The sequence below is a fragment of the Emydura macquarii genome, unplaced genomic scaffold, assembly GCF_026122565.2.
Source record: "Emydura macquarii macquarii isolate MOO-44397 ecotype Brisbane River unplaced genomic scaffold, CSIRO-AGI_Emac_v2 contig_1790, whole genome shotgun sequence".
In the NCBI taxonomy this organism is placed as follows: Eukaryota; Metazoa; Chordata; order Testudines; family Chelidae; genus Emydura; species Emydura macquarii.
The window spans coordinates 4,878,628-4,900,546 of record NW_027131927.1 but is presented as its reverse complement, the minus strand read 5'-3'; the positions used below and the strand labels follow the sequence as shown (position 1 = coordinate 4,900,546).

Below are 21,919 nucleotides of genomic sequence, written 5' to 3'. Positions count from 1 at the left end.
TTAATGCGGTCTAAGCTGCAGGAGACAGGTTATGACTTTATTTTCTATGTAACCATTTGTTGCCAGTACTACTGCCTGACTCTCCACGCTTCGTTAAAAACACTTGTATTTGATTTCACTGTGAACCTATCTAAGTGCCGGGAGCAAAATGGCGCGGTGAAGTGGCAAGCCGGGGTGCGCTATTTCTTTGGAAGCAGCAAGTTGGTAAATACTGTGAATGTCCAACGGAGCAGGGCCTGGGCACTCCAGGGAAACACTCAGAGGGCTCCTATCGCTGACCTGCAGTGACAGTGGGACAGTTTGCAAGGCCTACAGAGGAGGGCTTGTATTGCCTCCAGCGGGTGGCACTGGGGAGCTGAGCCTGGCTGGCACAGATGATGCTTCCTCGCGCTAAGGGCAAGGGGTAGTAAGGTGCCCCCTGAAGCGTCACACCGCCCCTCCCGCCCTGGATCATCCCCAGCAAGATACCAGCCACTTACCGGATCTTTTCGGCATCAAAGAGCCGCTGGGGAGGCCTCTTGAACTTCTTCCGTTTGGCGAACCAGTCCTTCTGCAATTCCAGGGGGAGAAACAGTCATCACCAGGCCTGGGGGTCAGGAATCCCAGCCAGACCATGGGGGTGGGATACTGGATGCCATCCACAGACCCTCTGGAAAGGTGTTCGCCTGCCTCTTTGGGGGAGTTAACCGAAGGGCTCTGCTGATCATGGGCTGGGAGAAGGAGGAACCTGCCCCTACTAGGGCAGTACTGCACAGAGAGGTGCCTTGGAGTAAATGCTTTACAGCAGAGAACCTGCGTCACCCTGTAATCAGCTGGGTAACTACGGGGATGCACACAGCCCAATGCACCAGTAACATGCCACCATTTGAAGCCCACCAAACTGGAACTGCCAGAGGAGGAACATCAGGGATTTAACAGCCCTGAAGCACCAGCGTGGACGGACTCTTCTCTTCCTGCGTCCTCAGCAGAACAGAGCTCAGGGAACCCTCAGAGCCAACGTACCAGGCTCATGCGAGCTTTGATCCGGTCAAAATCAATCCGCGGGATCATCTTCAGCGAGATCTGGTTCTGGCTCGGCTCAACGTAATCCACCTGGAAGGGAAGATGACGTGAGCTCAGGGGAGGAGGCGGGTAGCGACAGACGCCAGGGACAGCCAATCCCACTCGCAGCAGCTCTTGGGGCAGCAGGATAGTAAGACAGCGGGGGCTCCTCCAGTGGAAGGACCCTCACGACTGCACAAGGAGAAAAGGCAGCTCTCGTACACTCTCCTTCTGGAGAACTCCAGAGAGCCTAAGTGACTCGTCCAGTGTCAAGTTAGCTGGGAACAGAGCTGGGAATCAAACCCATCCCTTTTGCAATCTCTGGCCCACACTCCCACTCACAGCAAGGCCAAGGATTTCCAGCACTCAGCTCCTGCTCCACTGAAGACAATGCCACGGACTCCGATGACCGCCTGCCCCGGCTCAGAGCCTCCCCATGTTGGCAGTAAAGAGACATCTCAACCTCAGTTGTCTGAGCATTGGAGGCTCCCAACCCTCCATTCTGAGCCAGCTAGCGCCCACAGCCCATACCTGAGCAATGTCATCCTTGTAAATGCCTCTCTTGAGCCGGACCCAGGACTTGGGCTTCAGGTTGGTCACCTCCTTCACCACCTTCAGCACGTCCGTCATCTCCTTGATGGGCACCATCTGCTGATTCCAGTAGCCCATCCGCAGATTGCCCACCCCCTCTATGGCCTGCTTCACATGGGTCTGCTTGTAGGCCTCCACGTAGATGTAGCCCTTCACGTGCTCGGGGGCCACCACAGACTTGATCTGCAGGGGCTGTGGGTGGGCAGGGAGGGAAGTTACATAAGATACGGGGGCTGGCCTCAGGCACGTGCCAGCCTAGCCAATCCTCCCAACAGATCAAGAGCAGGACGCCCAGCTCAAGTCAGGAGCCCCAGAATCCACACCCGTTTCTCAACAAGTTCTGTGGTCAACAGCGCTAAGCCACCCCGGAACTGAGTTTGGGGCTAAGGAACCCCCCGCATACCTACCGTGTCTGTGAATTGGTAGGCGATGAACTTCCTCATCAGGGCTATGGCTGTGGCACGTTCCTCTCCAATCTGGGGAGAGAGAAGGAGAGAGGCCGCGGTGAGAGAAGTCTATAGCCAGAGGTGTCCCACCCAGTTCAGAGAGGGGGCGGCGTTTGCTAATGAAAACCCAGCCAGGCGGCAGCTGAAGCTCATGATTCGGGGTTTAGAGGTGTTTCAACAGCATCCTCCACTGCTGGAACGTACCTTACACTTCACAGTCCAGAGGTTGGGATCTCTGAGTAGAAGGAAAGGAAAAGAAAGGCTGTTAGCAAAATAACCTTCTGTGCCCGTGCTCCCCCACAACCTGTACCACTGCCCATGGCTGCCACTGTGTCAGGTCCCCCTCGCCCACCACTCCTGGCCTGGTGCCCCAGCCCATTCCTTGCTCTACCCTTCATGCTCCCAGTTCTTGGATGACCTTCCCTCCGCCCTCCACCAGATGCACGGTCTCACAGGCAAAAGGGCCTTACTTGACCCCAGGCAGTAACTGCTGCTGCGTGATGTCATCCGAGAGCTCGTCGGAGCCGCCGTATACTCTAGAAGGGAAACAGAAGGGTAGGGAGAAAAGTCAGGCCCAGCAACCACAGCACGAGTGGGGAGTTGTAACCTAGCAGGTAAGAGGGGAATTATCTGCACCTATTCAGAACCAAGCTAGGAGAATGGACACTCTAGAACAGTGGTTCTCAACCCGCGGCCCAATCAGCACACAGCTGCGGCCCATGTGACCTCCTCAGGGCCACACAGGTAGTAAATATATTGTGTGGATGCGGCCCACATCACACATAAGAAGCTGCATATGCTGCCCATAGTGGTAAATAGGTTGAGAACCACAGCTCTACAACCAGCCAGCATTAGGCTACATTCAGGAGGCCAGCCCCTTCCCGCACAGTCAAACCAGCCAAAGCACCAGCTGGGTCAGCTACACCAGACAGAGCCTCTGCAGGGCTCGTCTCTAAACACCGCAGGTCCTTGAAGCAGACTGAGAGGGTCCTGCTTTTTCCCAGGGATTCATGCAGCACAGACGGCCTCTATCTGTTTGTTCCCTTTCCAGGCTGCAAGAACAGGGGCGGGAAAAGAACTCAGCTTCCAGGCCAAGGAGACCTGGGGTCAGATGGAGCCTGCTTCCCTGTGGAGATCAGGGAATTAAAGGCATATCTATCCCAGGGGGATAGGAAGGAGCAGGAGCAGCTGACCTTGATGGCTGGGGTGATTGGAGGAGCACCTCTATCCACACACAGGAGCATGGCCACACCTAGCCTGGAGGATCCTGGGGGCAGGTGTAAGGGAGAGATTCCCCCCACACACACACACACCCGCACACTTACGTCTCTCCCACTGAGGACTTGGCATATTTCTTCATGTAATACTCGCCCAGCTCCTCTTCGCGCTGGTCCCTGTGGAGACATGGCAGAGTAGGTGTGAGGGATCAGACCGGAATGATGCTTGCAGCTCTGGGGTGTGCAACCCCCAGTCCCAGCGAGCCTGCACACACGGCACCTTCAGCTGGGGTGATAGACCTCATGGAGACAAGGCGGATGCGGGCTCCTTTCCCTACCCAAGCTCACACTAGGGCAGTGAGGCCACTGCTCTGGGACGACGCCTGCAGGTCTCCCCAGCAGATGGGGGTAGGGCACCTGGATTAACAGTGCATATGGCACAGGCACCGCTGCCCTCTGCTGGGCGCACTTGGACCTACTTAGGGCTCCCTCTGGCGGCAAGCCCTAGTACTGCCACCCCTAGAGATGATTCCTCCCCAGCTCCGCCTGTGTGCTGGGAAGTGAAGGTCTCAGACTATAAGGTCAGAAGGGACCATTATGATGATCATCTAGTTTGACCTCCTGCACAACGCAGGCCACAGAACTTCACCCACCCACTCCTGTAATAGACCCCCAATCTATGACTGAGTTACTGACATCCTCAAATAACGATTTAAAGACTTCACGGTACAGAGAATCCACCAGCAAGTGACCCGTGCCCCATGCTTCAGAGGAAGGTGAAAAACCCCCAGGGCCTCTGCCAATCTGCCCTGGGGGAAATTCCTTCCCGTCTCCAAATATGGCGATCAGCTACACCAGTTTTTCCCAACTTGTGTGCCGTCAGGCCTCAACAGGTGTGCCCTGGAATTTTTTTTAAAAACTACTTGAAGAGTTCTGGACTGGCTCATGAATATTCATGAATTCATCTGGCGATTATATGGTGGTGTGCCTCAAAATAATTAAAGGTACCAAGGTGTGCCACGGCAGAGAAAAGGTTAGGAACCCCTGAAACCCTGAGCATGTGGGCAAGACTCACCAGCCAGACACCCGGAAAGAATTCTCTGTAGTCACTCAGAACCCACCCCATTCCACGTAACACTCCCCTTCTCACATGCGTGCTGTTTAAACTGGACAACACCACATATACATCAAAGGCCACAGCCTCCACCCGCAGCCGCGACTTTCCCTCCACCCTAGCAAAGGGTAACATCACCTCCAAAGGTTCTGCAGCCTCCGGGCCCCAGAACGATCCTCGTCCAGAACCACATTATCAATGTTGGAGGCTGCAAGAGACACAATGGTTAAATAGCCCCCACCTAGCACAGCTGGGGGGCAGAGAGGAGGAGGGAAGAGCTCTGTACGCGGTTGGCAACAAGGCCAACCACCCAAGGGCAGTCGATCAGCGAAGCAAAGGTGAGTTCTGGGAAGGGAAGAGATCGAGGGGAAGCAAAATTCAGTTGCACACCACAGCCAACTCAGACTGTTCCCTCGTGACTGTAGCACACGAGCAAGGCAGCGAACTGGGCACCTGTTGGGACCTGGTGTTTGGAAAAGGGATCACTGAGTGCACGAACCCCACTGCAAATGCACTGGGCTCAACTCAGTTCCACCATGCTTCGCCGATCGAGGCACCACCTCTCCTGCTCTGCCCCAACATAAAAACGGCTGCTACAGAGTCAAGCCACAAACTAATCCAGGGGAAAGAGTCAGAGCCCCCCACTGCAGCTGCTACAAGCACAAAGAACCCACAGGGGTACAGAGCGAGAGAGATCACGTATGGCTACTGCTGGTTTCATGCCACTACAGTGCGATAGAGCCTACTGTGATCACTATTGGAGATAGCAAACCCACTGCCTCTGTCCGATCAGCCCCTCTCCCCTCACCACACCCCCATCCTGTTCTATGGCTGCACCGTCCAGAACAGCAACTCAGCCAAGGGTCAGACACTTTCTCCAGCATCGCTCCTGGAGCCCACCTGGCTGAAAGGAAGGGGAAAAGACAAGGCGGCACTGGGAAGGGGCAGGGGAGGGGTGGGGTGGAGAGGGTTGTGAAGAGGCAGGGGTGGAATGAAAAACAGACTTACCTTCAATTTCTTCTGCTCAGGAGGCAGAGGTGGTGGAGGGCGGACAGTATGAGCCAAATAATAGCATCAAAACCAATCACAGGGTGAATGGGGAACAGAAAACCGGAAGGAACAAAATTAAGATGTGGCACAAACCAAGCAGGTGCGAATGAAATGCACGTAAATAAAAAAAACAAACACAAGTGGGAGACGGGGAGAACCTGGCGAGGTGGGCAGGCTGCCATGGCAAAGAATTTCAACCTCTTATGGCCCGGGTTGGACCGGGAAGTCCAAGTACTTGATAATCACTAGTTCTCATGTAGTGCTTTTCATCAGGAGATCTCAAAACACTTCACAAAGGACATCAGTGTGGTTACTCCCATTTTACAGATGGGGAAACTGAGGCATAGAGCAGTGAAGCAATTAGCCCAAGGACACCCAGCAGGCCAGTGGCAAGCTGGGAAGAGAATCCAGGTCTCCTGAGTCCTGGTCCGGTGCTCTACCCACTAGGCATGGTCCCACTCCAACTTTTACATCTATGGAATGAATTGCTGGCCCTGACCCCCTGCAACAAGCCAAACCTCATGGCTGGGATGACTCCAGAGTGGCAGCCTTAGCATTTCATAGCCAGGATCGCCAGGAGGTGCCAGTGACCCTGACCTGTGAGCTAAGTGCTGCAGGCGACACGTGTCACTGCTCGCCAGCCAAATGCTGGCAAATCAACAGGAGCGTTCGGCTCACTAGGTAGGCAATGAACCCGTGGTCCAGTCAGAGCCTGGGACAGGATTGACACTTTGGCAGGAGGTGGGGTACACAGGCAAGTCAACGCTGCGGTCTGTTCTGTAGCTAGGGGCCCCAGGGCTGCTGCACCCGGCACCTTTCACTAGCACCAGACACAAATACCACTTAAACTGGAATCCCCTCCGCCACCAAGGAAAAGGCTCTTAAGGAGATGCTACCTGAACAAGTCCAGCCACAGAAAGCGGAGGCAGACAAGCAGAGCCACAGGCAGACCCCACAATGTTCCCATGGGGACAACAACTCTTCCAGGCTTCATGGCCAAAATCAGGGCCTGCCCTTCTCAACACATTAGAGCATGGAGCACAGATTGATACAGACAGCAGAGCCCTTTTACCCCAAAGTGGCTTTTAAGTATAGATTCTGCTTAAGAAACAAGGGCATCAGATAAGGAGACTGGCTGAGATCAAGGAAATATAGCCCTAATTGGCATCCCATACCTATACTAGATAGGATACGTAAACACCAGGTCTCTCACGCATCTTACAGTTCTCTGTCTGCCATGGATTCTAGCATGTACTCGCACTGCAGCAAACCACTGTTTCATTCAGCTAAAAACGTAACTAGAAACATACTAAACTAGTTCAAAATTTTGCAAACAATTTGTTTTTTGTTTGAAATTTGGCCAGTTTTCAAAAATTGTTGTGAATGTCTTTCATCCACATGTCTGGAACACTTGAGACAAAAATTTTCAGTCAGAAAAGAAATCAACCCATTGGTCAGTCTGCTAAGTAGCTTTTTGAATGATCAGTTCTGACTGGTCAGCTTAATCACATACTGGGGGTTATGTCTCCAGAGCCATGGGGCAGAGGATTTGTTTCTGAAAGTTCCTGTGTCGCAAACAAAACTATTTCACAGGAAATTTCAGGGGTGGGGGGTGGGGGGGAGTTGGATCACCACAAAAGATGCTTTGGAATTTGCCAAAGTTTCCACAACATTTTCTGGGGTTTGACCAGGCCCCAATTTGGAGCACCGTTCTACTTTGAAGAGTGACTTACAAAAACAGAAGCAAACCCAGCATCTGACAGGAATCCCAGGCCATTCCAAGCTCAAAGATGGTTACTCACACAGCCAGCACCCCACATTCACACTGGGATCGGCCTAGCTTCTTAGCTTCTGCACCGTTATGAATTATGTGTGTTGCTGTAACGCTTCGGAGGCCCAGTCATGGCCCAGAAATCCTGTTGTGCTAGCTGCTGTACATTTTTGTTGCTTCTAGGGATATTGTGGAAAGACTTATGAGCCCTACTCATGGCCCAGGACCCCATTGTACCAAGTGCTGTACAGAGAATAAAAAGATGGCGCCTGACCCAAAGATAAAAATTCTACCTTGAGTTCCACTTACACAACCCCACTGTCTGCTGTGGAATTGGGAGCAGAATTCGGCTCTACAATCACAGCTCGGTTATCAATCCTTTAGATGATACATGAGCCGGACTAGAAACCAGCTCCCTCTCCCAGAGCCATGCTGGTTGTCCTGGGCTAGAAGGGCAAGTAGTATCCAAAAAAAATGTTTTGTCCCTAAACTTAGCAGAAGAGGATTCTCAAGACACAGGGAGCAGCCACTCTTCCGATAACTCACCACCTCTGGCTGGGCCAGAGCACTCGTGTGCATCAGGGCTCTATTTATGCTAGCCAATTTAACCATCATTACTATAACGTTAACGCTCTTCTGGGACCTGCTGAGGCTTCTACTGCAGCTTCTACTACACAAAGCCCTTGTTCTCCCTCCTAAACACTAGTACAACTTTGGCAAGTGATCTTAGAGGCAAACTAGGCTGCATATGGCTGGCTCCCCTCCCTCAGCCTAACTCAGGGGACTTGTGATCCTGGAGCTAATCGTGAGATCTGAAACCCACATACGGACACATTTCTATGGATTGAGTACTGTCAACGTGCAGTACAGAGGAAGATTCAAGTCCCCAATGTTTTAGATGAGGAGAAACTGAGGTATCGGGAGGGAAAGTGACTTCCTGACAGAGCACCTCAGCGACAGGCCTGAGAAAAGAACCCAGGAGTCCTGCCCCAGCCCCACCTGTGTGCATCACTCCTAGAACTAGGGCTGGAACTCAAGTGTCCTGACTCCACTTTATCTCATAACCTCTAGACCACCCCGCATCTTGGAAAGGCGGCAGATCTCCCTTCTGATGGGAGGGGACGTGTCAGGAACCAGGCAGCAGAGCAGCCTTTAAGTGACAGCTAAAAAGCTGGAGATTCCCAGCAGCGATGTGATTTGAAGGCCCCTCTCCCACCAGCCACAGCTAGTGGCTTACAGGGCTTTGCGTGCCAGCGTTCCCGCTGCCCTCTGTATGGGCCTAGCAAAAGGAAATCAAAAGGAGTCAAAGTGCGTTCTTTCCTGTTAACTGGTAGGGAGGAGCATGCGTAGGAGTGAAAAGACAAGGAGCAAAGCAACGTCAGGACTGAGCGCATGGCACTGGGGTTGGGAGACATGGACAGGATGTGCTGCGCCGCCCTCTCCCCAATTCTCCCTGCAGCAGGGGTCTGGTCATTTTCATCCCAGACTTGCAACTCAGCTTGAGGATGGCAGGTCCCTGGCTAAATGGCAGCCACTCACTGCTCCCCATGGGAATGGGAGCATTATTCTCAACTAGTAGATGGACAGATTCTGGCTGCTAAATCCACGCTGGAGATGGTGGCAAAGAAGAGCTCAGCCAGGGAATCAAGGACCGGCCCTGGGAACGTCACCCCTGGAATGTCTATACTGGAGAGTGCTGCTAAAATCCCATCCTGCCTTGCATTGGGGAGGCTTAAGACCAGACCCCGATTTCCTCAGGTCAGAGCAATATTGCTCTAGAGCTAGCTGAAGGCAGGGGAAATGCCCCAGGGTTGCACCGAATCCCCAGCTGATCCTCTCAAGGAGGAATACAGGAGGGCACAGCCTTACCTTTCTCCAGAATGTCCTCCGCTCCGTCCTCCCACTGGTCCTCATCTTCGTATTCATCGTCCACATCTGCGGGAAAGAGAGAGAACAACAGACTTGCTCAGTTAAATGGGATCCATGCAACAGCTGGCCAGAGATGCCAGAGGGGAAGCGATGGCCCAGAAGCTGCCTAAAAGAAACCCCAGCCATTCTGCGACCACTGGCCCAAAGGATAGGAAGACAGAGAGAATTCGGACTGAAATTCCTGAAGCCCTCGGTGTCTGGAGTTATGCACAGGCAGATGAAATCCAGTCGCAGAAGCCATGGCCTGGGGAACAGCATTCAGCTGACAGGTCTGGATCTTCTCTGACCCTCCCCACCCCCAGGGTTCTCACAGAGGATATGGGGAAGGTATCTATACAGTTGCTCCTAGTTAGCACTTGCTTAGTGCTTCTCTAGCCCCATTCACACCCTGATCTCAGAGCACTTTGCAAACAGGGAGCCTCCTAACCAAGGGGTTCCTAAAATGCGGGCCACAGCTCATCAGTCCCAGGTGGTCCACCATGGGTGGAGTTTGGGGGGGGTATAGGGAGGCATCCCCCCCCCCAACTGTATATGTTGGCAAAGCGGCAGCCAGCAGTGGCGCCCGCCTGGAGCCGGAGGAGCCCAGAGCCCCCGCCAGGCAACAGAGGGGCGGTGGGTGAGGAGAAGGGGCTGGCCCCAAAAGGCAGCAGCTTCCAAGGCAGCTGGAGGGCTCGCGGCCATTCCTGCTCCGAGCCGCCGCACCCCACAATCTGTGGCTATCAGGCCCCCTGTAGCATTGGCCCCACAGCGCCCCCTCCCGCTTCTCCTCCCCCCGGGACAAGGGCTTGGCAGTGTCACTCTGTTTCCACCTGGACAATGCTGTGATCGGGACCCTCACAGGTAACTGCCAGGCCCAGCCCAAGCACCTGCTTCTGCCTGGCTCTGGCAGCTCCCGAGGCCTTCCCTCGTTCCCGGGCAGGGGGTGCCCATGAGGTGCACCAGGAGGCTGGGTGGGTGACCGCACAGCTGCCAGGTGATGAGCTCAAGGCACTCAGCGTGTTGCTGAGGCAGAAGGTGTTGACGGGGGCTAGCTGTGGCACCCGCCTGGCCCCTTCGCCCTCTCGCTGGCCCTGGTCCCTGCTAAGGTGAGGAACCGTGCATGCCCTGTGGTGCCCCCTCCCTGATGGGTGCCTGTTGACAGTGGGCCACAGTGCCTACTGCAGCTGAAGAGGTGGGCCTCATAGGAAAATGCTTGGGAACCTCCATCCTAACCCATCCATTTCCCAGGGGATAGGAAAGTGTTTTATACCCATTTCAATACAGGAGAAACCGAGGCACACAGAAGGAAAGTGACTGGATCCCAAGGTCACCCAGCTACGGAACGGAACGGCTGGGAATGAGGGGTCCTGATCCCCCCATTCCCCTGCTCTAATGTCGAGTTCCAACTCCCCTCCCAGGGCCAGGAGAAGAACCCAGAAGTCCTGACTCCCAGATCCCACTGTTCCTACCAATCACACTGCAGGAGGGGCAGCTGCCCCACCCTCGGTGTCCCTGGAGGCCTCAGTGTAACACACACAGAGCCCTGGAGGTTCCTCACCAGCCTCATCCAAGATGAACCCTCCATGTCTGGGCTTCTTTGGCGGCCGGTCATCATCATCCTCCTCTTCCTCCTCATCGTATTCCTCTTCCTCCTCTTCTTCCTCCTCTTCAGCCTCCTCCTTCTCGCTGCCCCCTACACTGGCACGCTCCTCCTCTGCCTGGGCATTGCAGAGGGAAGATGATCAGTTACAGAGCCAAGGCTGGCCCCAGACTCACTGGACAGATCCCCCAGGAATAGATTTGTCCCTTCTTTAGAGCTGTCCCCATGAGAGCAAGCAGGCAGCACCCACAAGGAAGGGGAAGGGCGGTAAGGGTGACCCTTGCTTCCCACCCCTGCCTTGCAATCCGCCTAACCCAGCCACGGAGTCGGCACCACTAGGGCAGAGTTCACTCAATTCAGCCGAGGTCTATTCAGTCTGTGACCACTCTGCCGAGAGCAGCCATGAGGAGGACAACCGGGCAGGTGATTCGTGACATGGTCACCTGCCCTACTGGATGGGCATGCGTCAAACTCATTTCAATCAATCAGACACCAGATGGCAGTTTGCCTCTGTTACCAAGAGGGGTTGGACTAGAACTGGCGAGCTCTGGCACCTAGAGATCTTTTCACGTGCAGATCTCCAACTTCTTTAAAAAACGGTGGAGAAATATCCTTCTCCTCCTTTCACATATGGGGAAAATGCGGCACAGAGAGGAGGTGACTTGCCTCGAGTCACACAACATAGCTGGGAATAAAACTAACTCCCAGTTCAGTGCCCTATCCTGGTTCCAATTCCCTGAACCATTCTGTCCCTATCTTGGTTCTTGGGTTGTTTTTTTTTTAAATGTTAGATTAGAGAAACATTTGGGACACACTGTATTTCAAGTGTGTATAACTCCCCCTTCCCCCCACACACACACACACAGTCCTCTAGACAGTGGCCACAGCTCTCCTTCAGCCTCACCTCATTCTCCTCTACCTCCTCCGCCTCGCTGCTCCGCTCACTCTCATCCTCGGAGAAGTTGCTGTCTTCGCTATCCGACATCTTTGCAGGGCTCTTCTATGCTATGGGGATGGAACTTCCTCTGGAGAAATACCTACAAGAACAGAGGATGCTCTCAAAGAGAGGTCCTTAAATGGACTCCCCCCTTCCTTCTGCACCTTCAACCCAGAGATCTCAGAGCACTGTACAGGCATCAATGAGTCCACCCAACTACCCCTGCAAGCCACATATTATTCCTGTTTTATAGATGGGGAAACAAAGGCACATTCAGGTTAAAGTGTTTGACTGAAGATCAATCAGCTGTGGGTATTTATAAGACCTCCATCACTCTAGTATCCAAGCACCTTACAAAACATTTGTCCTCACAACACCCCAATAAGATAGGGAAATATCATCCTCATTTTACAGATGGGAAATTGAGGCACAGAGCAATCTTGGGCAGCTAGAGAGAGCCAGAGGGTCTGTATGTCCAGTAGCAACAAAAAATAATCCCCTTTTTATTCATGGTAGATGAAACATGATAAAAACGAAGCCTCTGCCAAATGCTGTAGACTCCTACTGTCAACTGAGCCAAGACAGTGAATTAAAATCCATTGAGTAAGACAAGAGACAACAAGTGGAGCTGGACAGGACATTACAAGCAAAGAATAATTATTAATATCATATACACAAAAGGACCCACCCATGTAGCAATTTGGCAAAAGTTGCAGTTTGCCTTTTCTGTATTAATATAAAGATTCTGTAATGCCTAGAAAGAATTAATCACATAGTGTTTAATTCTGTCCTCGTGCTAGACAGTGGAAAGTTGATTCTTGGCAACAACACTGGTTGGGTGCTAGTTGGGTTGCAAAGGAATGACACCAAATGGAAAACTGACACATGTTCAAGTCCTTCTACAGCTTGAAATTAGCACTTGTAAATCCCTGATTTTGAGAGTCTGCAGTGCTTCTTGTTGCACATGGTAACATGACTACCACAATAGGCTCTATATAGGACTTTGGAAACTTAGCTTCAGTTCCTTGTTCTGCTGTAGCCTACCTGTGTGTGCTTGTTAATGTCTCTGTGCTTCAGCTCCCCAGCTGTAAAATGGGGATAATGCCTCCCTGCCTCCCACGGGGGTGCGAGGCTAAATATCCTAAAAATTGCCAGGAGGCAAAATACTAGGGTGTGGGAACCACATAAGTACTTTAGATACAGACCAACTCCCCTGAAATCAGTGGGGCTTCATGAGGACAGAGGGAAGCACCCACTCAGGACTCACCACATGATCGAGCCGTAACTCTGCACGCACGTTTCACTTTTAGCATATGAGTAGTTCTACTCTGTAGTCCCATTGAAATCATGTGCTTAAAGAGTAAGCATGGACATAAAGTCTTTGCAGGCCTCAGGGCCTGATCCAAACTCACTGCAGTTAACAGAAACCAAATTACTTCAAACAGGCTTTGGATCAGGCCTTTAATGAACTGAGAATTTCATATTGATTCAATATAACACTTAGGGCTGTCAATTAATAGCAGTTAATGCATGAAATTAACACAAAACAAATTAACTAGATAAAAAATAGTCATGCTTAATCAGTTTTAATCGCACTGTTAAACAATAGAATACCAATTTAAATTTATTATGAATATTTTTGGATGTTTTTCTACATTTTCAAATATATTGATTTTAATTACAACACAGAATACAAAGTGTACAGTTTCAATTTATTATTTTTATTACAAATATTTGCACTGTAAAAAAACCAAGACATAGTATTTTTTCGATTCACCTCAGCCAAGTCCACTCAGTCCTACTCCTTGTTCAACTGATCGCTAAGACAAACAAGTTTGTTTACATTTACGGGAGATAATGCTGCCCGTTTCTTATTTACAATGTCACCGAGGCTCTAAATTTTACATTGTTTTGTTTTTGAGTGCAGTTATATAAAATAATTCTACATTTGTAAATTGCACTTTCAGGATAAAGAGATTGCAATACAGTACTTGGATGAGGTTAATTGACAAATATTTCTTTGGTTTATATTTTTACAGTATAAATATGTATAACAAAAATAATAATATAAAGTCAGCACTGTACACTTTGTATTTTGTGTTGGAATTGAAATCAATACATTTGAAAATGTAGAAAAACATCCAAAAATATTCATAATAAATTTAAATTGGTATTCTATTATTGTTTAACAGTGCGATTAAAACTGTGATTGTGACTTTTCTTAATCTTGCGATTAATTGTGATTTTTTTAAATCGTTTGACAGCCCAAACAACACTGCAAGATCAATATGAAGCACTACTGTCAAGCAGACCATTTCCTGACTTCTAAATAAAGTACAGCCTAGATTATCCAGCTGTCCTGGGGTGAACCAAATACATTTGGCTTGGCAAGCAAATTTGTCAATGTAATTAAATGACATGAGCCGGTAACAGAAGTTATAACCTTTATTCAGTAGTTTCGGCATATGTAGGTGTTTGTTGATAACTAAGTCGTGTAACATTTGCACTGCTCTTGCAGATTTTCTACAAGTTAGCCACACTGTTTTGTAGGAGGAAAATAAATCCATTTCCTTACAGGAAAAAGTAATTTTAATAGCTACTTGATTATTTGCAGTACAGTAGCATTCAGCAACCCCAACCAGACCCCATCATGTTTAGCACTGTACAGACCAGTGCCTGCTCTGAAGGGTTTACAATCCATGTTCCAATCTTGCAAGTTGCTCCACACATGTAAACTCAAGTGTCTGCTCAAGTCCCCAAAGCAAAGCTTTCAGATCAGGGCCTATATTAAGACAGAATGCAAGAAGGATTGCAAGAGGCAATTGTAGGGAATGGTGGAGAGAAATCGAGGGTGACACAGATGAGAACGTCGTCAAACATACCGTGCCACATGTTAAAAGATCCCCCAATACTTTACATACCAATACACCAGCTATACACATGAGCACTTCCCTTGCCAGTGAAATAGGCCAGTGTGAGATGTGCAACACGGTAGTGGGAACCACACAGCAGCCCCACATAACAGTTCAGGGCAGGAAGTGAAGAACAGCACTACACCCAGTTGAAACCGCAAGCTTGGTTTTGTTTTGTTTTTTTGAAGGAGGCAGAATGGAACTACACTAGAAAGGGACAACGCTCCAGTTACGAGGAGTGCTGGGGCATGGTTACTGTAGATAAGAAAACGGAAAGGAGAAAAATGATATGAAGATGGGTAGAAAGAGTCAGATGAACTGGAAGTAAAAAGGATAAACAGGTGGGAGATGGGGCAAAATTACAGATAACTGTAAGGAAAGGGAATTTTAATTTATGTTCCTTTCTTTTACTGTATTTCCCTGACAGATATCCTACAGAAAGAGATTAAATGGCTCTATTAGAATTACCTGACTACATAACCCAGAATACGCAATTAGAGAAAGAGTTAGAACAACCCAATGCAGACCCAACCACACACACGAGACTCTCGGCACTACAGCAGCATCAAGAGCCCCTCGCATGACAACATTTTCTAACCATGGCAGATGGACCTCAGCACAAACTGCCAGGGTTCCACACTTCCTGCTGCAGGAAGGAGATGGCCCAAAGAAAGCCAGGAATCATCTTACCTGCCTGCCCTAAAATTCCAAGGCCAGATGTGCATGTGGAAGAGGAAGCCACCACTTTAGAATTTCCTGGGCAATGACTATAACCACGGAGCTCAGGGGATCCTGAACGCACCATATTCCAAATTACAGCTCAAATGTCCTAGAACTTGATGGGAGCTTCTGAAACCTGCCTCCCTTCATGTACTTACAGAGCAAAGGTTATGGACTCCCCAGGCCAGAAATATGAATCCTCTCCCATGACAGTAAGCCCAGCTCCCCCAGATCTGAAATCGGATAGTGCAGATCAAGGGGACGCATTCATCAGTCCTTTCAAGTCAAAGGTTAAGGTGGGAGGAAGGCTGGGGTCAGAAATCAAAGTCAAGGCTGGCTGGAATTACAATCTGAATTGCTTGGGTCAGAGGCCACAAATCACAAGTCAATATGTGCATGCAGGAGTCAGAGGTTGCACGTTAAGATGAGAGGGATGGGGTCAGAGGTCACAGGTCAGTGGGTCCCTATCCCCACTGCTCAGATCAGGCCCCCAAGTCAAAGGTTACTGACCAGGCAGACCAATCACAGGACTAGAAGAAACCTTGAGAGGTCATCTAATCCAGTCCCCTGTACTTAAGGCAGGACCAGGTATGATCTAGACCACCTCTGACAGGTGTCTGTCCAACCTGCTCTTAAAAATGTCCAATAATGGAGATTCCACAACCCCTCCAGGCAATTTATTCCAGTGCTTAACTACCCTGACAGTTAGGAAGCTTTTCCTAATGTACAACTTAAACCGTCCTTGCTGCAATTTAAGCCCATTGCTTCTTGTCCTGTCCTCAGAGATTAAGAAGAATAATTTACCTCCCCCTCCTTGTAACAACCTTTTACCTCCTTGACAACTGTTATCATAAGGCCCTCCGTCTTCTCCTCTGCAGACTAAACACACCCCATCTTGTCAACCTTCCCTCATCGCTCATGTTTTCTAGATCTTTAATCATTTCTGTTGCTCTTCTCTGGACTTTCTCCAATTTGTCCACATCTTTCCTGAAACGTGGCGCCCAGAACAGGACACAAGACTCCAGCTGAGGCCTGATCAGCGCGGAGTGGAGCGGAAAAATCACTTCTCAGGTCTTGCTGACAACGCTCCCGCTCACACAGCCCGGAATGAGGGGCGGTTTCTTTTGCAAGAGCAGCGCCCCAACTCTCTCCCTTCCCTGGTGGGGGGGGGTGTCCACAGGCCGCAGCCCCTCCTCCCAGGGGACACAGGTCGCGGCCCCTCCTCCCGGGGACACAGGTCAGGGCCCCTTGCGGCCCCTCCCCCCCGGGATCATAAGTCAGGGCCCCTCACGGCCCGTGTAGGCCCCGGGGGTCCAGACCGCAGCGAGCGGGTCCCTCACCGGCCTGCGGACTCCTCGGGCTGCTCCCTCCGGCGGCTCCGCTTCCCCGGCTGTGGCCTGTCCAGCCCCCGGGCCGGCGGCGCTACCAACCCTACCCTGCCAGGCCAGGCCAGGCGGCGCCCCCAAAACCTCGCGAGACCAGACCGGCCAGGGGGAGTCACGTGGCGATGGAGGAAGGGAGGAGGGAGACGGAAGCGAGGCATGGTCACGTGAGGGGAGGAGGGGGGACGTCACGTGCCGGATGACAAACAGCGGGGAGACCTCCCCGGAATCACGTGACAAAAGGAAGCCAAGTGTCCGGGAGGGATTAAAAGACAGAAAGGGCTTTAAAGGGGCAGAGGCTCCAAAGGGGGGCACTCGAAGGGGGGGGGGGATTAGAGGGGCAGGTCCTGGGAGGAGCGGAGCGGGGGCATTAGAGGGGCAGGCCCAGAGGGGAAGCCCAGAGGAGGGAGCAGGGGGTGGAGGAGCTCAGAGGCAGTGGGGGGAGGGGTCTTGAAGAGGCGGGAAGCGCCAAGCGGGCCTTAAGGGGGTAGAGAGTTTTGTCCACAGGAGTGCTGGTGTACACACTGCTATTAATCCCCCACCGACACCCAAAAACTGCCGGTTTTTGACATAATAAAACCACCCGGGCAGAGGTGCAGGGCGTTTGTGGGCAGAGCTTGGGCAATGCAGCCTCAGATTCTGGTCAATTTTAGGGCTCCAGGGAGCCCTGAAATTGACAAGAAAGCCGTGGCAGCAGCTTCCTGCTCCAGGCTGCTGCAAGCCGGGGCAGCTGGTTCCCGGCTCCTGGGACCCATGAGCAGCTGGAGCATGAGCAGCCTGGACCAGAGGGGACACGGTGGCGGGTGGCTGCCACCCACTGCTAGCCAGGACGCGGGCAGCTGGAGCCCGGCTTCCCAGGACGCGGGTAGCTGCTGCCCAATTCCCAGCTGCAAGCCAGGACCGAGGCGGCTGCAGCCCAGCTCCCTGCTGCATGCTGGAACCAGGCAGGATGTGTGTGGGGGGGGGGCTGCCTCCCGGCTCCCAGCTGTAAGCTGAAACCAGGTCGGACGTGGCAGCTGCTGCAGGGGTGGGCTCCCGGCAGGGAGCTGAGAGACCCATCTCTCTCAACTCCCCACACTGCCCCTTAGGTCGGTGGAAGTGCTCCTAGTGAGGACGTACTCTGTCAATCCAAGCAGCGTGTACATCAGCCACCACTGTAATTATAGTGGTGGCTGAAAGTCTACTTTATGTCGACTTACTTTTCTAGTGTCTAGAGTCCTAGGCATGGTTTAACTGGCCCCTCCCTTCTGTTCAAAGATAGGGCTAATTAAGGCTCCATTAGAAATCTTTTGTTTTGTTAAGTGATCACTAGAACTGAAATCACTTGTTGTGGAACAGCGTTTTCTGCCCAGCCTGCGTCAACAATCAAGTTCCCCATTGAGAGCTGAGAATCACTGAGAGCCAACAATCACTATAAGCTGGGTGGAACCCCAAGGGACTGACCAGCAGAAGTCACAGTAGAGAAGCAGATGGCTGCAAAAGGTGATGGTGTGCATCGGTGAAGGCTGGCAGGATGGCCAGTGGACCGGGGAGCAGCTGGCGTAGTGGCCGGACAGTGGAGCAAGCCAAGGGCCTTCTTTCCTCCTGCCATCACCCCAACCAGGGTCTAAGATGAACTCTGCAGCTGCAACTCTGAACTCTAGGTCTGCATTGACTAAGAACAACTGTCAGTGGGGTGCTGTGAGGGGAGGGGCACATTAAAGGAACTTCTGGTTGCTGGACTTAAGAAACTGAGGCAAATGGAAACTGCCCAGCATATTCTGGAGTGGGTGTTTTGCTCCTGGTTTTATGCTTGTGAATCTTGCTTGCGGCATTTTCCCAAGTTAATGCCGGGTTACTTTTCCCCTTTTATTAAAAGTTTCTTTCCTACACTTAGTCTCTGTGCTTGTGAGAGGGGAAGTATTGCCTCTAGAGGCGTGATGTGTGATGGTCCCAGGTTACTGGGTGGGGTCTCGAGCCGGTTTTTTATTGTACGGTCGAAAAGGAACCCCTAGATATTAGACCCGGCCCTTGCTGCTGCCGACTCTGACTGGCAGAAGGGAAGGGTTACATTAGGAAGAAACTGTAGATGTCTACAATTTCTGTTGAACTCTCCGCTGTCAGTCTCAATCACATACGATTTGGAAGCTGGATTCTTTTTCTTTATGACTGCTGAAGTTGTCCATCATTTTCCTCCATCCAATTTGACATGAACATGGTCACCAGTTCCTAGATCTGGCAGTTCTCTAAGTCAGTGTCATCTGTTGTAAAAGTGTACATAAGCTGTGTTAGCCTTTTTATCCGACTTGACTACTCATGTCTGGCCACTTTGGAGATAGATTCTTTCCGAAGTTGGAACATTAGTTCTGAGTTCATAGAGTCATAGACTATAAGGTCAGAAGGGACCATTATGATCATCTAGTCTGACCTCCTGCACTACACAGGCCACTGAACTTCACCCATCCACTCCTGTAATAGATCCCTAACCTGAGACTGAGTTACTGAAGTCCTCAAATAATTTAAAGACTTCAAAGTACAGAGAATCCACCAGCAAGTGAGCGGTGCCCCATGCTCCAGAGGAAGGTGAAAAAACCCCAGGGCTTCTGCCAATCTGCCCTGGGGGAAAATTCCTTCTCGACCCCAAATATGGTGATCAGTTAAACCCTGAGCATGTGGGCAAGACTCACCAGCCAGACACCCAGAAAGAATTCTCTGTAATAACTCAGAACCCACCCATCTAACATCCCTTCACAAGCCATTGGGCATATTTACCACTAGTAATCTAAGATCAGTCAATCGCCAAACTAGGCTGTCCTATCAGATCATCACCTCCATAACTGATCAAGCTCAGTCTTGAAGGCAGCTAGGTTTCTTACCCCCACTGCTCCCCTTGGAAGGCTGTGCCAGAACTTCATTCCCCTCATGGTTAGAAACCTATGTCTAATTTCAAGTCTAAACTTCCTGATGTCCAGTTTATATCCATTTGTCCTTGTGTCCACATTGAGGCTGAACTTAAATAATTCCTCTCCCTGGTATTATCCTTCTGATGTATTTACAGAGAGCAGTCATGTCTCCCCTCAGCCTTCTTTTAGTTAGGCTAAATAAGTCAAGCTCTTTGAGTCTCCTCTCATAAAGCAGGTTTTCCATTCCTCGGATCATCCTAGCAGCCCTTATCTGCACCTGTTCCAATTTGAATTCATCTTTCTTAAACATGGGAGACCAGAACTGCACATAGTATTCCAGATGAGTTCTGACCAGTGCCTTGTATAATGGTACTAACACCTCCCTATCTCTACTGGAAATACCTCACCTGACGCATCCTAGGAAGGCATTAGCTTTTTTCACGGCCACATCACGTTGGCGGCTCATAGTCATCCTGTGATCAACCAATACGCCCAGGTCCTTCTCCTCCTCTGTCACTTAGGTCAGGTGCTAGAATAAAGACTAATTGTCCTTAAAAATAAAAAACAACCCATTCGCTCCCGCTTCAGAGCTGTGATTCCCCAGATCCAGACTTCACTGCCTCCATGGAATAAAAATCTTAACAGCATGAAGGCACAGGCATGGAGGCTCATCCATTCATGGATGGATGGAAGCACAGATGGGGCAGCTGTTCATCAGCGTGGTTGGCAGAACAGTGAAAAGTAGTTTCTCTGGAATGAACTGTTAGAGAATTTCTTCCCATGTGGGGTTAAATTCCCACAGTCTCCTTCCCCACTCCATATATGATTTTATCCAAAGCTCAGAAAATATAGACCCAAAGGAATCCACCTTGATGGGGGAGAGGGCTGTCCAGGATATCCATCACTGATTCCACCAAGGATGGAAGGAAGGAACTGAAGTATGAAATTGCAGAACGAATAACTGCACTATGTAACCTGTCACTAAATCAGCTTCTGTGCCAGATAACTGGAGGTAGCTAATGTGATGCCAATTTTCTAAAAAGGCTCCAGGGGCGATCCTGACAATTTCAGGCCAATGAGCCTAACTTCAGTACTATGCCAATTGGGTGAAACTATAGTAAACAGAATTATCAAACACATAAATGAGCACAATATGTTGGGGAAGAGTCAACACGGCTCCTGTTAAGCAAAATCATGCCTCACCAATCTATTAGAATTCTTTGAGCGAGTCAACAAGCATGTGTACAAGGGTGATCCAGTGGATATAGTGTACTTGGACTTTTGGAAAGCTTTTGACAAGGTCCCTCACTAAATGCTCTTAAACAAAGTAAGCATCATGGGATAAGAGGGAAGGTCCTCTCCTGGATCAATATCTGGTTAAAATACATGAATCAAAGGGTAGGAATGAATGGTCAGTTTTCACAGTGGAGAGAGGTAAATAGCAGGTCCCCCAAGGATCCATCCTGGGACCTGTGCTGTTCAACATATTCATAAATGATCTGGAAAAATGCGTAAACTGTGAGGTGGCAAAATTAGCAGACAATGAAAAATTACTCAAGATAGTTAAGTCCAACGCAGACCATGAAGAGTTATAAGGGGATCTCACAATATTGGGTGACTGAGCAACAAAATGGCAGATGAAATTCACTGTAGAAAAGTGCAAAGTAATTCACATTGGAAAACATAATCCCAACTATTCATACAAAATGATGGGGTCTAAATTAGCTGTTACCACTCAAGAAAGAGATCTTGGAGTCATTGTGGATAGTTCTCTGAAAATATCCACTCAATGTGCAGCAGCAGTCATAAAAGCTAACAGAATGTTAGGAACCATTAGGAAAGGGATAGTTAAATTGGCAGAAAATGTCATAATGTCATTATATAAATCTATGGTATGTCCACATCTTGAATACTGTGTGCAGATCTGGTCACCCCATCTCAAAAATATATATATTAGAATTGAAAAAGATGCAGAAAAGGGCAATGAAAATGATTAGGAGCATGGAACAGCTTCCATATAAGGATAGATTAAAAAGACTGTAACTGTTAATCTTAGAAAAGAGACAGCTAAGCGGGGAGGGGGAGTGGTATGATAGAGGTCTCTAAAATCGTGAACAATGTGGAGAAGGGAAGTGTTATTTACCCCATCACATAATACAAGAACTAGTAGTCACCTGATAAAATTAATAGGCAGCAGGTTTAAATCAAACACAAGGAAGTGTTTCTTCACACAATGCACAATCAACCTGTGGAACTCATTGCCAGGGGATGTTGTGAAGGGCAAAAGTATAATTAGGTTCAAAACAGAACTAGGTATGTTCCTGGAGGATAGGTCCATCAGTGGTTAT

At 50.1% G+C, this 21,919-nt stretch overlaps 1 protein-coding gene across 3 annotated transcripts in view; it reads right to left on the bottom strand.

The window, feature by feature from the left end:
• SUPT5H (SPT5 homolog, DSIF elongation factor subunit) overlaps positions 1–16,783 on the bottom strand; it is a 32,254-nt gene extending 15,471 nt beyond the window's left edge. Inside the window, exons 1-13 of one of the 3 annotated variants that reach the window (XM_067556763.1) lie at positions 16,648–16,783; positions 11,643–11,775; positions 10,697–10,856; positions 9,100–9,165; positions 5,418–5,429; positions 4,548–4,617; positions 3,404–3,472; positions 2,549–2,614; positions 2,283–2,313; positions 2,040–2,108; positions 1,573–1,824; positions 1,003–1,092; positions 480–550 (exon numbers count right to left, since the gene is read on the bottom strand). In XM_067556763.1, the coding sequence (XP_067412864.1) occupies positions 480–550; positions 1,003–1,092; positions 1,573–1,824; positions 2,040–2,108; positions 2,283–2,313; positions 2,549–2,614; positions 3,404–3,472; positions 4,548–4,617; positions 5,418–5,429; positions 9,100–9,165; positions 10,697–10,856; positions 11,643–11,723 (1,037 nt within the window). In that variant the 5' untranslated portion in view covers positions 11,724–11,775; positions 16,648–16,783. Of the gene's footprint in view, positions 1–479; positions 551–1,002; positions 1,093–1,572; positions 1,825–2,039; positions 2,109–2,282; positions 2,314–2,548; positions 2,615–3,403; positions 3,473–4,547; positions 4,618–5,417; positions 5,430–9,099; positions 9,166–10,696; positions 10,857–11,642; positions 11,776–16,138; positions 16,225–16,647 lie in introns of those variants that run through there. The other 2 variants (XM_067556764.1, XM_067556765.1) reach the window with 2 other exon arrangements.
• Between the last annotated feature and the right edge of the window lie 5,136 nt (positions 16,784–21,919).